At 27.3% G+C, this 14,737-nt stretch overlaps 1 protein-coding gene across 1 annotated transcript; it reads right to left on the bottom strand.

Annotated features, from left to right (window-relative positions):
- Nucleotides 1–4,899: 4,899 nt before the first annotated feature.
- LOC135954374 (protein scylla-like) lies at nucleotides 4,900–9,781 on the bottom strand. The gene is made up of 2 exons (XM_065504523.1): nucleotides 9,171–9,781; nucleotides 4,900–7,305 (listed from the first exon to the last, which is right to left on the bottom strand). Exons 1-2 carry the CDS (start codon nucleotides 9,241–9,243, stop codon nucleotides 6,755–6,757), a joined length of 624 nt encoding a protein of 207 aa, XP_065360595.1. The 5' UTR covers nucleotides 9,244–9,781; the 3' UTR covers nucleotides 4,900–6,754.
- Between the last annotated feature and the right edge of the window lie 4,956 nt (nucleotides 9,782–14,737).

Here is a 14,737-nt window from a genome sequence, read left to right as displayed (position 1 = left end):
TTTTTCTTTGTTTGTGGATTAAAAGATGCCAGATTTACATACATATTTTTATCAATTTACCCCATAAGAAATATTTTGCACTTTATTCTACCAAGATCTAAAATTGTTCTCCGTTATTTAAAAAAGCCTAAATCTGAAAATTTGAGCAAAATCGGATAACGCTTAGATCAGGTGTTCTCACAACCATTTCATTGTAAGCACGGCCCATTTTTTCATATTCTTAAATAAAACAAGTAAGAGAGATATATTCGGCTGTGCCGAATCTTATATATCCTTCACCAAATTATACTTCAAAATAAAAATTTTAAATATTTTTAGGTAAACAAAATTAATTTTTTTTTCCAAAATTGTTTTTTCATTTTTTTGAAAAAACATTTTTTCGAATTGTTTCTTTTAATTTTTTTTTTTAAGTTTTTAAGATTTAAAAATTTTTTTTTTCAATTTTTTTTGGTGATAAAAAAAATAAATTCGGTTTAAAAAATATTTGTTCCAATTTTGACCCATTGTAGGTCCAACTTACTATGGTCTTATATACGTCATTGCAAAGGTCTTTGAAATATCTATCATTAGATATCCATATTGTCTATATTAATGACTTAGTAATCCAGATATAGGTCAAAAATCGAGGTTGTCCTGGGTTTTTCCTTATAGCTCAGCCATTTGTGGACCGATTTTCTCGGGGGCTTCGGAAAGTTGATTTCAACAGACAGACAGACGGACATGGCTTAATCGACTCCGCTATCTATAAGGAACCAGAATATATATATATTTTTTTTCTCCTTTGGGGCATCTGACTTTCACAAAGCATCTCCATCTTATATAGTATTTATTCACTTGTAAATGTACAAAATTTTACTTTCCTTACAAACGAGATATGTCCATAATGACTGAATATGGGCATTATGAAAATATCACAAATTAAAAATTCAATAACTCAAAAATAGTAGCATAAAATAATGCGATCACACAATCTCCCATGAGATATTGGTGAGTACTAAGTATGTGAACAAAAAAAATGGTATTTTGATAAATGTCCTGTAAACAAGAACTACATGTACTACGTGCAGTACAGTCGGCATATCTGGCTTAAACAGGATTTCTCATCACCAATTTGTATTTTCCCAATATTAATATTAATTTCTCAATTTTAATTAGTTTTTTCTGAATATAAATTTGGATTCTCTCAATTTCAGCTTGTAGTTTAAAAAACATCATGTTTTTAGCTCTATAATGTTAGGGGAAATTTCAGATAATGTATATCTAATATAATTATCAGTGTCCATAAGTGATCGATTCTTTGTTTTGACTGGTAAAAGTGCAGAAAAAGGCTAGTTTCACATAAATATGTCAATGAAAATTGTATTAATAACTTTAACGCTTCAGAGACAACAATAGGGAAAACTTTGTAATACATCAACCAAAGTTTTCGATTTCCACTGATTTAAAATCAAGTCTAGCACACGATTTTCATTTAATTCCAATTATTTCATCTTGAAATAGTCAAAAGACATAATAAAAGGATTTCGAAGTAAATTATTTTGACAGATATCGAGAAAAGAATCCTGTGTTGTCAAAATATTAATGTAAAGAAGATGAAAATTATTTTTTGTCAAATTAAAATTGGAAAATAAATTACAACACCACAGTGGTTTTCATAGTTCTTCGCGGCCCCCTAGAACGTTTATACGCACCCCTAAAGTACCGCGGAACCCCATTTGAGAAGCGCTGGTTTATAGGATTCACATTTTATTTGATGTGTCGAATTTTGTGTCAAAGTAGCAATATTTTCAGAAATTTTTAAAAATTTATTATTATCTATCTGCCTGCAACATTGATCATGTTTATAAACATGTTCATCAGTAGAAGTTTATACTTATCAACAATGTTGATAGCATTGTTTGTTAGTATGGCAATACTAAATGTTTAAGCTGCTAATTAATATTAACATTGAATCTGCTAAAAGCTCTCGAATTCGAATATTCTAGTTTTGTCCAATAAGTTCATTCATGAAGCTGCTAGAAGATATATGGCGCTGTATAAATTGGCGCTGTTAGAACTAATATCAACTGTGTTGTAAATTATAAAGTGTAAAGGGAAAGGTAAAACTATTTTGTATAAAATTGCAAATTCCCACATTCTAAAATCCCAAATGTTCCAGTTTTAATCTGGGTACTTTCTTTTGTACTTACACTAGTACACAACTACATAATCAGCATTTTGTGTGTGTTTAAACATTGGGGTGGGATGTACTTTGATTTATTGTTTTCCTTTTATAAGAAGCAAGATTTACTCGTACTTGTACAATTTTTGCAAAGTTAAGCAATTATAAATTAGGAATTTATTTGGAAAATTCAAATGGAAAGTTATTAAGTTAATGACATTTTAAAATAAAATGAACATTTTACTAAATTTGTAATACATATGAAGTTAGATCTATTTTTGTTTTTTGAACTATTGATTTATTAAGTTAAGATAGAGATATATAATAATTATCTTACTTATTAATCTTTAACTAATTTACTTCAACTTCCATTTAAATAAAATTTCAGTATCAGTAAAAATTTAACTAAATACTTTATAAAAAATATACATAAATTTTGGAGTTATAATAAAACAAAATAATTTAGAGTATTTTAATTAATATTCTAAAAAATATGAATGTGTAAAAGAAAATACGCTGAGTTGAAATGAATTTAGCTCAGTGACTGCTCCGTAACTTATCAAAGAATTTGTTAGAGTAGCGACAAGTAAGAGTTTTGGTTTACGCTACCACGTAAACCAAGAGTTTTGGCCTTCTATGGGGACTTGAATCAGTTATGGTCCGAACCGTACAGCAATTGATAGAGTGATTAATTTCTTAAAACTTTAAATGACTGATGTCGGGATTTATGTATCATTACACCGTACGACAAAAAGAGAAAAAAATCTTTAGATACGACCCGGATAATATACGTCTGAAACTATAAATTAAATGGAGAAAAACTGCGTTTTCATTTTTGTATATCGTGATCCTTTGTCCTTTTTAAAGGACTTAAAAATTTCAAAGAAGTACATTTTTCAAAAAATATTTAAAAATATTCCAGCTGATTCAACAATGCCAAATTTTATGTCAAAACAACAAGAAGAGTTATAAAATATTATGTATTATCTTTTCTTTATCCTGTCAGGATCAAAAGATGTCAAAAATGTCCTTTAAATTATTTATCATTTCCTGACGATCGGTCAACAATGTTCCATAGCTCCCATATAAGCACCTAAAATTCTCTAAAATTTCATGGTACCGTGAAATAGCTCCCAAATGAAATAACTCCCAATGAAATAATTCCCATCAAAAATGAAATAATTCCCAAACTTGAAATATGAAATAACTACCAAAGGGTAAAATGAAATTAATCCCAATAATCGGCGGTTTCATAATTTTAAAAATATTACTCCCAAAAAAGAGTAATAACTCCCAATGAAATAAATCCCAATAGAAATGAAATAATTCCCAATCCGAAGCAATTTATTTATGTAATCTGAAATAAGGAACTTCAGAAGTGCAATTATTCTTCGCTTACCAAACATTTTTTGCATTGCGGGCATATGGCGTAGCGCAAAGTTTTACTCCTCTGGGATGTGTCAAAAACTGGCTTCACTCAGAAAAGTGTTTTGCATTGCCTTCCCTAAGGTTTTCTCCTCTGGGGTGTATCAAAACTGGCTTCGCTCTGAAAAGTTTTTTGCATTGCCGCCTTTCGGCCGGACACTAAGGTTTTCTCCTCCGGGTAGTATCAAAATCTGGCTTCGCCAGAAAAAGATTTTATAATATTTCAGAAAGCCAATTTTCAATTCGCACCAGATTAAGAAATCGTTGCAACCTGACAAAGGCTGACGATGTAAAAAGAATCTCTTCTGAGCGAAGCCGGTTTTTGATACACCCCACAGGAGAAAGCCTTTGCGCCCGGCCGAAGTCCGGCAATACAAAAAACTTTTCAAAGTCTTGGAAACTTTGCCACTAAAATAAGAAATCGGATGTCAGATGACTTATTGAATGCCTCAGTTATTTTGAAAACTCATTTTTTAAAAAAAATAGTTCTATGACGAACATATATGTATGTACATAACTTTATTTGTATGAAATAATATTTAATAAAATGATCTCCAAATATTCTAACCAATTTTTTTGGTTTGTTTTATTACAATTGAATTGTAATGTATTGTTTTTCTTTTTGTTTTTAATAAAATTACACAATTTTATAAAATAATTTTCTTTTCTACTTATTTTACTAGTAGTAAAAAATTCCCGGGATTCCCGTAAGTAAAAACGTCCTTCAGACACACATTACTCTTTGTATACAATGTTTTATATTTAATCTACCAATGTTCAGTATTACATAGATACAAAGTTTTTTCCAATAGCAATTCCATGCAAAATCTCAACAAATTACTTTATTTTTAACATAATTTATATCGTAAAAAATAAACTACAATATGACTGCCTTGCACATACGCCTACGCATGAATTAATCAGGGCGAATTTATTTATTTAATTAATGTAGCCTTTGTGTATTACTATCATGTTTGAATATAACCAATTTCTTATAATCCCCCCCTTATAAATCCATAAAAGCTTAGTGACAGGGATGGAATATGAAATTTTTGTTCGGTGTTCAAAATAATATTCAAAAAGTTCTTTTTTCAACGTCAGCGTACGAAAATTAAAATTGTTTGTTATTGAATGAATAGCGGCAGTACTTAGGTACTTTTGAATATGAAATACTATCAAAAAAAGTACAATAGTATAAAATTGTTCATCCCTGTTTATAAAAGACAAATCTTCCCCTTGTGCACAATAGAGAAAACGTGTAACAATTTCTACCCCCTACTAAATATATTTTGAAATGAAAATACACTAAGAGATTTATTGTTTTGATAAAGATAAAAATGTCTTCAAAAATCTATGAAATCTATTGATGACATTGAAATTTGAATACGTTTTATTTCATTTTTTTGTTTTTATTTGTTTAAATAAATTGGTTTTGTTTTATATAATTTCATATGGTACCTACATTTATAATTTACACACATTCATAATTAGTTGTTTAATTTAATACAGTAAAAAAAAGAACTGAACTGAATTTGAGTTGAGTTAAAATAGAGAAAAACTTAACGATCCTATAAGTACATTTAACTTTTCATTGGAAATAAAAAAAAAACATTTTATTTAAATTTTTTTCTGTGCTGGTACAAATTGTTTTTTATTTTTTGTAATATTTTTTTTGTTTTTTTGTTTGTTTTTGTTATAATTTAATAAATAATACATTTTACACATACATAGAGATAATAAATTGTTGTTGTTTAATATATGTTTGTATGTTTATTAATAATAAATTAATTTGTTAATTTTTTTGTTGTTTTTTTTTGTTTTGTTTTGTTATTATTTTGAAATCCTATTAAATACTAATTAATACACACTTAAAGAGTTAAAGATCATTGATTTTTTGTTTTTGTTTAAATATAATATGTAATATTTTTTTGTTTTTTGTTTAAAAAAACATTTTGGATTTGAATTTTTTTTCTGCTGTTGGGATGAGTTTGTGGATTTATTTTAATCAAAATATTTTTTTTGCTTTTAAAGGGATTTTTTTGTAATTATTTTGTTTGTTTGGGGTTATTGAGAATATGGTAATTTATAATTAATAAATTTGTAATGTTTTTTTTTTTTGGTAAATCTACAAGAACATTTAGATAAGAAAAAATTTGAAAAACGCTACTATTTAATGGTAATTATTATGTTTAATTAATTAATATCGCAGTTAAAAAATTTATGGTTTTATATTTAATTGTTTGTTCATAATGAATATTTTTAGTTTTGAAAAAATTTTGAATTTTTTTTTTTTTTGTTGATGTTTTTTTAATCATTCACAATATTGAGGAGTTTGCAGTTTTATTGTTTTCTTTTTGCAAAAAAAGCTTAGGTTTTTTTTCTTATTAATTTTATATTATTTTTTAACTGGTTTTTCTTTTAGTTTTTAAGGGAAGAGGGTGAGGAATTATTAATTGTTTATTTTTAAGGGGTTTTTTTAATAAAAAGCTAGTGCTAACTATTTAACAGCTACAACTACTACTTAATCAGTATCACATTTTAATGAGTTATAGTAGATGGCAAACTCCTAGAGACTTAAATGAGTTTAAATGTATCTAACTATTACACATTATTAGTTGTATAAAAGGGAGAATACATTCGGTTGCCAGAAAAGTTCTGGAGTTGTAATGCAAACATCTGACCATATTTTTCACAATTTACGTTCCTTTCGAAATCAAAACACAAACGAATAAAACTTAAAAACTACTAAAAAAATCTTACACTTCTAATATGGTGGTGAATTCACAATGAGAGAGATGATGAGACGACGACGTGTTTGTTTGTTTGTTTGATGTTTTGAGATACTTTTTGTTTTTTTGTTTTGTTTTTTTATATATATTAGATATATGTATTTACATACATACATATGTATGTATTTATATTCTGAATTTTAGCTTACAAAGCTTAAAAAATTTTACCATGTAAAAAAGATGAAGCAATTGTTGATGATTGGTTTTTATATAATATACTTAGTATTAAGATGATAATGATGAAGATGATGACGTTAATGAGCGGTTAATGATGAGTTGGTTTTGTATGCCATAAGGTGGGATTGTTCGAATTTAAACAATAATAAGCTAATAGCAGCCATTGGAGCCATTGCCGATGGGAGGAGGAGGCTGAGACAAACTAACTGGTTTCATTGGGCGAATACAGTTTGTGTTTGGTTAAACTGAATTCCGGACTTATCGTTATGCTGCGTGACAAGTTCTTCATGAATTGCGGCAGCAAAGACGCCCAGCCGCGTTTGTCCTGGCGCAAGGTGAGATACAGTTCGAATGTTGAGACCATTTCGTTGTCCACCTTGAGGGTGGCAATGCGTCGGGAATTTTGGGGCTCTTCTTCGAATTCAATGTATAGGGTGCAACCGCGTACGCCGCAGGGTTCACGTTCCGAGACACGTATGATTTCTGACGCTATGCATGTGGTGAGATCACAGGGTATTGAGACTTCGGTGCAGGTTAAATTACGGGATTTTGCTGCACGCAATTCATCGAGCAAACGTCTGGACAAATCATTGACAGCCGCTAATTCGATTTTATCACAGTATAAGAGTTCTTCGTCAGCCAAATAATTCGGACTGCTGCTATTAACACTCGATGTGTTGCTGCTGTTATTGGTGGTTGTATTAACATCTGTTTTTGTTGTAGTTCGAGTGGTCTGCAGCGAAGTGGACCAATCTAAAATGAAAGCAAAGAAAATAAACAAACACTTTATTAATAAATTTGTTTTCATTTAATAAATTTCAAAAGCAGAAAAGTTTACAATTTGCTTTGACGTAATCTGTGCCCTTCAGTTAAAAACTCAACGGAAGTACCTATACAATTTGTTTTAATTTTTTTATTTATTTAGCTGTTGTTGTGCTCATTTTCTAATATTTTTTCTAATATGTATGTCTATTGTCTGGCTATTGTTTGTCTCTTGTTTTGAGACGTGCATGTAAGCTAAAGGTAAAATTTCATCAGATTAATAAAAATATACAAAAAACGTGAGAATATTGATTGTTTTTATTTATATTTGTTGTTGTCATTTATAAATAAATTAAATTGCTGATGAAATTTCTATCAATAAGACAACAAGTTACTCAAAGTTGTTTTTTTTAATTGTTTTTGTCTAAGAAATGCTATTTGAATTGAGACAACTACTACACAAATGTTTAGATTAAAAAAAAAAAATGCAAATTGAATTTTATTGCTACGAAGAGCATTTGGTATTCAAATAGGTACTAGCAATTGTTTATATATTACATATAGTAGATAATATTCAAATTAAGGAAGGTATATAAAATATATAAAAGATTAAGAGAACAATGACATTTGCTTAAGCATTAAACAATTTTAAAATTATGTAGTTTATTTGAAATATTTGTAGTTTGTCCGTTTGATTTTTAGGAAGTAATAAAAATGTTTTAATTTATTAAAATCAATTAAAAAGCAATCAAATATTAAACAGTTTTTTTGTTATTTTAGTATTTAGAGAGTATGTTTTTTTGTTATAAAAAAGTAATAAAATTTTATATATAAATTATTTGAATTCTTGATGTTTTTAATTTTTAAAGCTTTTTAAAGAAATATTTAAAAAGAATTGGGAGTTTAATTTTTGAAAAATATTAAATTTGTGTCTGTCCTTTGCTTACAAAATCGTAGTTCTGGAACTATAACGGAGATCTATTGCTGCTGAATCTGGTATCAAATTAATGATATTTAAAAGAATTGTCTGTCCAGTACTATTTAAGTTTTTGGGGAATAAATACCACAATGTTTTGTGAGATATACAATTATTTGAATTTGAATTATGTATATATACGGCAAAATATTATAAATTACGAATATTGCTCTTTACTTATTGAGCCTATATTTATTGTGATAGATCTGGAAAATACAATTAAATTTTATACTTTTTATGTTTTTTTAAGAAAAAGAGCAAAAGTTTTGCCGTAAATAAAATTTTGATTTTCATAAATGGCACGTGTTTAAAATTGAGTAAAAATTTCTTATAGGGAGTTGAAATTTTTGTTTGTTGACTTTTTAAAAATTGGCTTTTAGTCTCTTGACATTTTTTAAATAATTTATTATTGGAAAATACTAGATTAAAAAACACATTTGGAATATGATATTTTTAATTTACAAAATATTAGAGCTTAATATGATTTAGTTAAGTTTTGAAATATATAATTTCTTCTTAAAAATGTTAATGTTAATGTCATACAAAACTTTCATCAATTTTATTGAAAATTTAATAAAAATTTCTTTGCTATTTCTGAAAGTTAAATTTGTTATAATATTAAAACTAAACAAATTTTTGGACTAAAGAATATTTCAAAAAATTTCTATTACAATAAAATTTCAAATAATGACTTTGTTTCAGTGCTTTGCTGGTTTTACAGAAATTCATTGCCGCACTCAAAACTTCAAATTTATTTAACTGATTAATTCTGACTCCTTCTTTGAAACGCTGTAAATCTTCCAAGTATTTTCCTAACTTTCTATAACTTTTCAGCCTTTTCTTAAATTTCTATTCTCAATAATATTTTCTAGAAACTTACCTTTTGTTTTTGTTGTATTACTGATAATACTAAAACGTTCGGGATATTGATTTTGCACAGATAATATTTCCATTTTATCTGGATTAATTTTGCTTTAGTATCAAAATATAAATGTTCAAAAAGTTTTTCTTTTAGGTTTTTTTTTAACTTTATAGTTCTTTTTTATAAAAAAAATTTAAATGCACGGTTTCTTTGTATTATTTTAAAAATTTTGTTAAAAAAATTTGTAGTTTTCTTAACAAAGAAATCACAGTTTCTTTTGGGAAAGCAAATTTATTTGCTTTTGTTGCTATTTCATAAATTTGCAATGACACTTTTTCTTTTATTTCTACGGTATGTAGTAAGTGTAGTCACGTACGCTTTCTGATATTCTTTTTCAATTCAGACAATTTCTTTTCATTTGTTATAACTTTGTGTAAAAAAAAATTTTTGTATTTTGTAGCAAAATTTTTTTATATATTTATGTAGGTATTAAATATACATTTATTTATATGTTTAAAAATCACAATCTTGGTTTTGTTTTTTTTAAATTTCTTTTGTATAAAAATTATGTATTATCACCGCAAAAATTGTTGGTTTTTGATTATAGAAAATTTGAAATTTTTCTTTCTTTTTCAAGTATTTAATGTGAATATCAGCAGTGTTTAACAGTAACTGAACTAAACAGCTGTGTGCCTTGGTTTTTATAGTCCTACGCAGAGTGTTAATTTTGAGTTACTTTATAATAATGGAGAAGGTTTAGCAAATCTACTCACAGCCAGAGAGCTCAAGAGCTGAAAAGAGAACGCTGATAACATATGTTTTGTTCAGTTTTTCAACAGCTGAGCGTTGAAAAATTAACGAGCAAGAAAAGTTTAAGGTAAAAAGTAAATACATATTAAAATATACATTAATTAAAGAGTAATTATTTTATTAAAAAACTAATAAAAAGCAAAAAGAAATAAAAAGAAAATTACGTTTAATTAGCAAAATATTAATAATTTTAAATGTAAAACTTTTATTTCAAAAAATTAAATAGAATTTATTTCATCATTATTTATTCCAATATATAATTTATCCCTTTTAGTTTTCACACTCTCTATCTCTCATTCACTCACTCACTCACAAAACTTACATACTCATATATTGTATGCTCCTTTTTGTTAATTTTTCTCTCCCGGTTTCCCTACACCCTCCCTAAAAAATATGGTTGTTTATGCTCTTTTCTATTTCAAGACCCGAAAAACATGATGAAAAATGAGTGAGTTTTTCCTTTTGTATCTGTAAATGTGTTTGTTGTTGTAGATTTACAAAAGAAGAAGAAGACGAAGAGGAAAAAATAAATTGTATCTCCAACTGTGTGGTGTACGTGACTTTTTCATTTTAAAGTCGGTCGGTTGGCCGTTCGGTTGTTTAGTTGGTCGGTTAGTTATTTGTTTGCTGGCCCATGTTCTGGTCTTTTTGTTGTATGTTGTACGAGTTTTTCTTCTTCGTGTTGTTGTAGCAGCAACATTTTGACTTGTGCGAGTGTGTGTGTATTTTTTTTATCGTTTACGTTCACTCATGCATTGTGAAAACTGTCATTAGAAGTACCCGTTTTTCCACCTCCTACACCACCCTCCTTTACTCTTTTTCATCATCACAAATGTTGATGTTCCCAGCTGTTCTGGGTGACGGTCCCGAAATAGTGATTTTACCACTAGTTACATAAAAAGCTATGTGACTAGTTATTTTAACATGAGCGGGTTCTAAGCAATTGACCCTATATTGATTACAAAGATACTGTCTTATAGCTGGTCCAAAGTAGTCTACGCATGAGTTTCACATACCGGTTACATAGAGTCAGTTACCTACTAGCTACGAATTCAAGTTTATAATTTTTATTATTCGAGTTAATAAAAATTATGCACTCATTTTGTAAAACGTAACGAAACGTTATTTTTCGAAAAAGTTTGCAATTTTCATATTTTTTAAAAGTATTTTTCGTTTCTGTATAAAAAATTGAATTTTATAAAACAAACCAAAACGTTCCATAGTGTAAGGTATAAATGATTTTTGCAAATGATTGAAATTAACCATAAAACAACTTCTATCGTAAAGTTAAGATGTCAAGCAATAATTATTTGCAGAAATTATAGTTATTATGTCAACGGAAGTATTCGAAAATGGCGACAGAATACACAGATTTAACTATTTCCACTTTAAAGATTTGGGGAGTTAAAATTATACCTTATTCAAGTGCTAAACTATAAATTTAGTTCTTAACAAAACCGTGTTTTAATTTTTTTAACCGGATGAAAATTGTAAAAGTTATTCAACTTTTCATTAACACCTTTTATAGTATTTTCTCCCTCAGCGCATATGTATAAAAAAACTAAAAACTAAGTTTAAAAAAAATTTATTTTTAACCGTTCATTACTTTTTTTTAATAGTTCTAATTTTATGATTAAAAATACATATTAAAGCTTAAAGTCCCACCTATTCTCAAGCGCTTGCAATATCAAAATCAAACGTTGAGCATTTTTTTTCGTTTCAATACACTTTTGATTCATTTTTCCGTTTTCAATGAAAAAATATTTGTATAAGAATGTGTTTTTTCTTTTCATGTGTACATAAAAATATAACAAAGAATTGTTTTTCGCAAATACATATGTATAAAAAAAAAATTAAACATTTCAAAATTGTTTCAATAAATTTTATTTGTTGGAAAATAAATAATTTAATAAATTTGGCAGAAAGTTGACATAAAAACGATGTTTTCAAACTTGGTACCACATCAAAAAGTTGAGTTGAAACTCAAATATCGCTTCGTTTTACAAAATACCAAATTTTTAATTTTTCGTTCAAAATGGAAACGGAAACGCAAACGAAAATTCGTTTGAAGATACAAAATGAGGCCATTAATCTTATAATTTGTACTGTCCTTTAAACTTAAGGTAGTACTAGTAAAAATTTTGTCGTAAGTAAAATATCTGGTGTCTAAACTATAATATAAAATTATTTTCAAAGTCTCTTTTAAGGGACAGTTATATCTAAAGAAGCTACATAGACCTTAAAAATAAATATAATTAGACTTTTGAAATGATCACAGATTGATCTAACAAAGGATCTTCTACCGAATGTGGAATGAAAATAAAAAAATTGAACACACTACACTTCAGATTACAAAGTGACACTAAGTGACAAAAGACTCTACAATAGATTACTTCTGGTGGGTAAAATTACAGCTTGCTAAAGATCAATACAAAATAAATTTTTAAAGCGCGATTACATAGAGACACTAAACTGAAAATTGACTTCACGCCAGATTACCTGGGATGTATCAAGTAACCAATTGACATATATCTGCACTAAAAAGAGCACGTAAATGACCCAAAATATATAAATTGGAGTCAGCCAAATGATTAGATATTAGTGAAAATTACTGTCTATAAGGGATACATTGACTACTTATATAACTGCTGGGTTGATTAATAAAAACACACACACACACAAATATGCATACAATCAAAAAATCTTTCATAAGCCCATCTAAAGACCGTCCGTCCGTCTATTGGTCTTTTGGTCGCTTTGGCTGGATGAGTGTCTAACTGTTTGTCGTTCATTCGTTCGGTCGTTCTGTCAGTCACTCAGTCCATTTAGTATGACGTTTTATATGCATATGAAAATTTTCAAAGTGTTGTCAGTTTATGTTTGTTGGTTTGTCTATTACAGCCGGTTTTTTCTCTCTAATTCTCTTTAGTTTACATTTTTTTTTTGTTTTCCATATGTTTTAATAGTTTTTTTTTCTTACTTGTGTTCATTTCTTGTCTATTATTTTTTCTCCTTTAGTTTTTCTTTTATTTTGTTTAGTTTAATATGTAAATTTTCTTCAATTGTTTTTTTTTCTTCAACTGTCAGTGTTGCTGTGTATATTTGTGTTGCTTTTTATTGCTGGTTTCATTAAAAATTTCTCATTATTTCCTTTTAAGTTGTTTATTTTAAACTGTTGTTTATTTTACTTTTTATTTATTTAAAAAGTCATAATTTATTATTATTTTTTTCTTTCGTTCGTTCGTTTTCCTTTACTTTTTTCCTCGCACTGTAATTTTTCTTGTCCATGTTTATTTTGCTATTTTTATGATAAAAATACTTAAAACTGTTCGTTCTAAACTACAAAATGTCTTTTGTTTAGTTAGACTGGCACACGTCAAAATTATTCAAAAATTTGTATGAAAACAACAAAAAAATTCAATTTGAATTTTGAAATTTATATTTGAATCACAAACCAGTGTAGAAGTTAGTACTTGCATTTTAATTTATGCATGTTTAAATTAACATACAAACTTTTTGTTAAGACATTTATTTTGTTAATTTTGTTTGCGTTTGTATTTTTTAGACTTTTTCTCCCCTACTTAACACGATTTTCATATATATGGTGGGTGTGTGAGTAGAACTTGCTAAATGAATTTGTTTCGACTGTTAAGCTCTCAATACTTTTATTTCAAAGCATTTATTATTAGCAAATAAATATATTTTTATTTAAATTTTAAGGCTAATATAAGCTGATCAAAGTTAAGAATGAGCTAAATTTAATAGATCTTTAACAAAAAACGAATAATTAACATTGATAATTTACATTGAAGAAGCTTTTTTAAGCTAATAAGGCCTATCATAAGAAAGCTCAAACAACTAATTAGTTGAATTATTATTCAAAATTTGTTACTTAAAATTTGAGATATTATCAAAAAACCAATTTAAACGAAGTATAAAAACTCTATCTATATTAGTTCCTAAAATTAATATTATCTTTGTATGGTAAGGAACATCTCCACTGTTCCCAACTACATTCAGTTATTTTCAACTACGCAGATTGGTTTAGAAACCTTTTTTTAAATAATTCGATATCTGGGGAACTATTGGATATATTATTACCATATTTTGATATTTTAGTAAAATTAAATAATTCTATGAATTTTTCGGACATCAATTACCTTAAAAACTAAAAAAAATTGTAATATGGTTATTTTCCACGAAGAAAAATATAAAATTTTAATTAATGTAACATTTTAAAGGTTAAAGATATCATAACAAAATTTAGAACTAATGTAAATCCAAGTGTCCTTAAATCAATGGCATTTCAATTTTTGACATTTTTTATTTTTAAATACCGAAATTCTTAAAACAGGGATAATATGTTCCAAAAAGTAAGTTTTTTTTAGAAAAGTGCCTACTGTGTGATAGTAAAAGAACTTTGTAAGAATTTATGAAACATATGGAGTTATACAAATATGGAGCTTTTTCGAGGATCGGAGCCATGACATTTTAGAATTTTTTACTAAATCTTGTTTTTAAAATTGGTCAAGTTTGGATAGGCCTGGTGGGGACTAGGTCCCTTTAAAACGTAAAAAATACGGCCATTTTTACAAGTTCCAAATTTGGATGCGTTTAACTTTTTATAGGGAAGAGATAACTGTTAGCAAATTTTTTTTTATTTTATATAGAATTTTCTGATATTTTTAAATATAGCTAAAAAAACATAAAAATTTGGAGCAACATTAAAAAAATAAATAAATAAACCTTAATATCTCTTTAAAAAAAAAAAAATT

This window comes from Calliphora vicina, chromosome 3 (assembly GCF_958450345.1).
Source record: "Calliphora vicina chromosome 3, idCalVici1.1, whole genome shotgun sequence".
Lineage (NCBI taxonomy): Eukaryota > Metazoa > Arthropoda > Insecta > Diptera > Calliphoridae > Calliphora > Calliphora vicina.
Note: the sequence above shows the minus strand (reverse complement) of the source record. Positions and strands in the feature narration are given on the sequence as shown.

Bases quoted from the DNA above. Each gene is read 5' to 3' on its own strand.
- LOC135954374 (XM_065504523.1), bottom strand. From the start codon at position 9,243: ATGGAAATATTATCTGTGCAAAATCAATATCCCGAACGTTTTAGTATT. The intron at 7,306-9,170 runs GTAAGTTTCTAG...CTTTCATTTTAG, and splicing joins TAATACAACAAAAACAAAAG to ATTGGTCCACTTCGCTGCAG.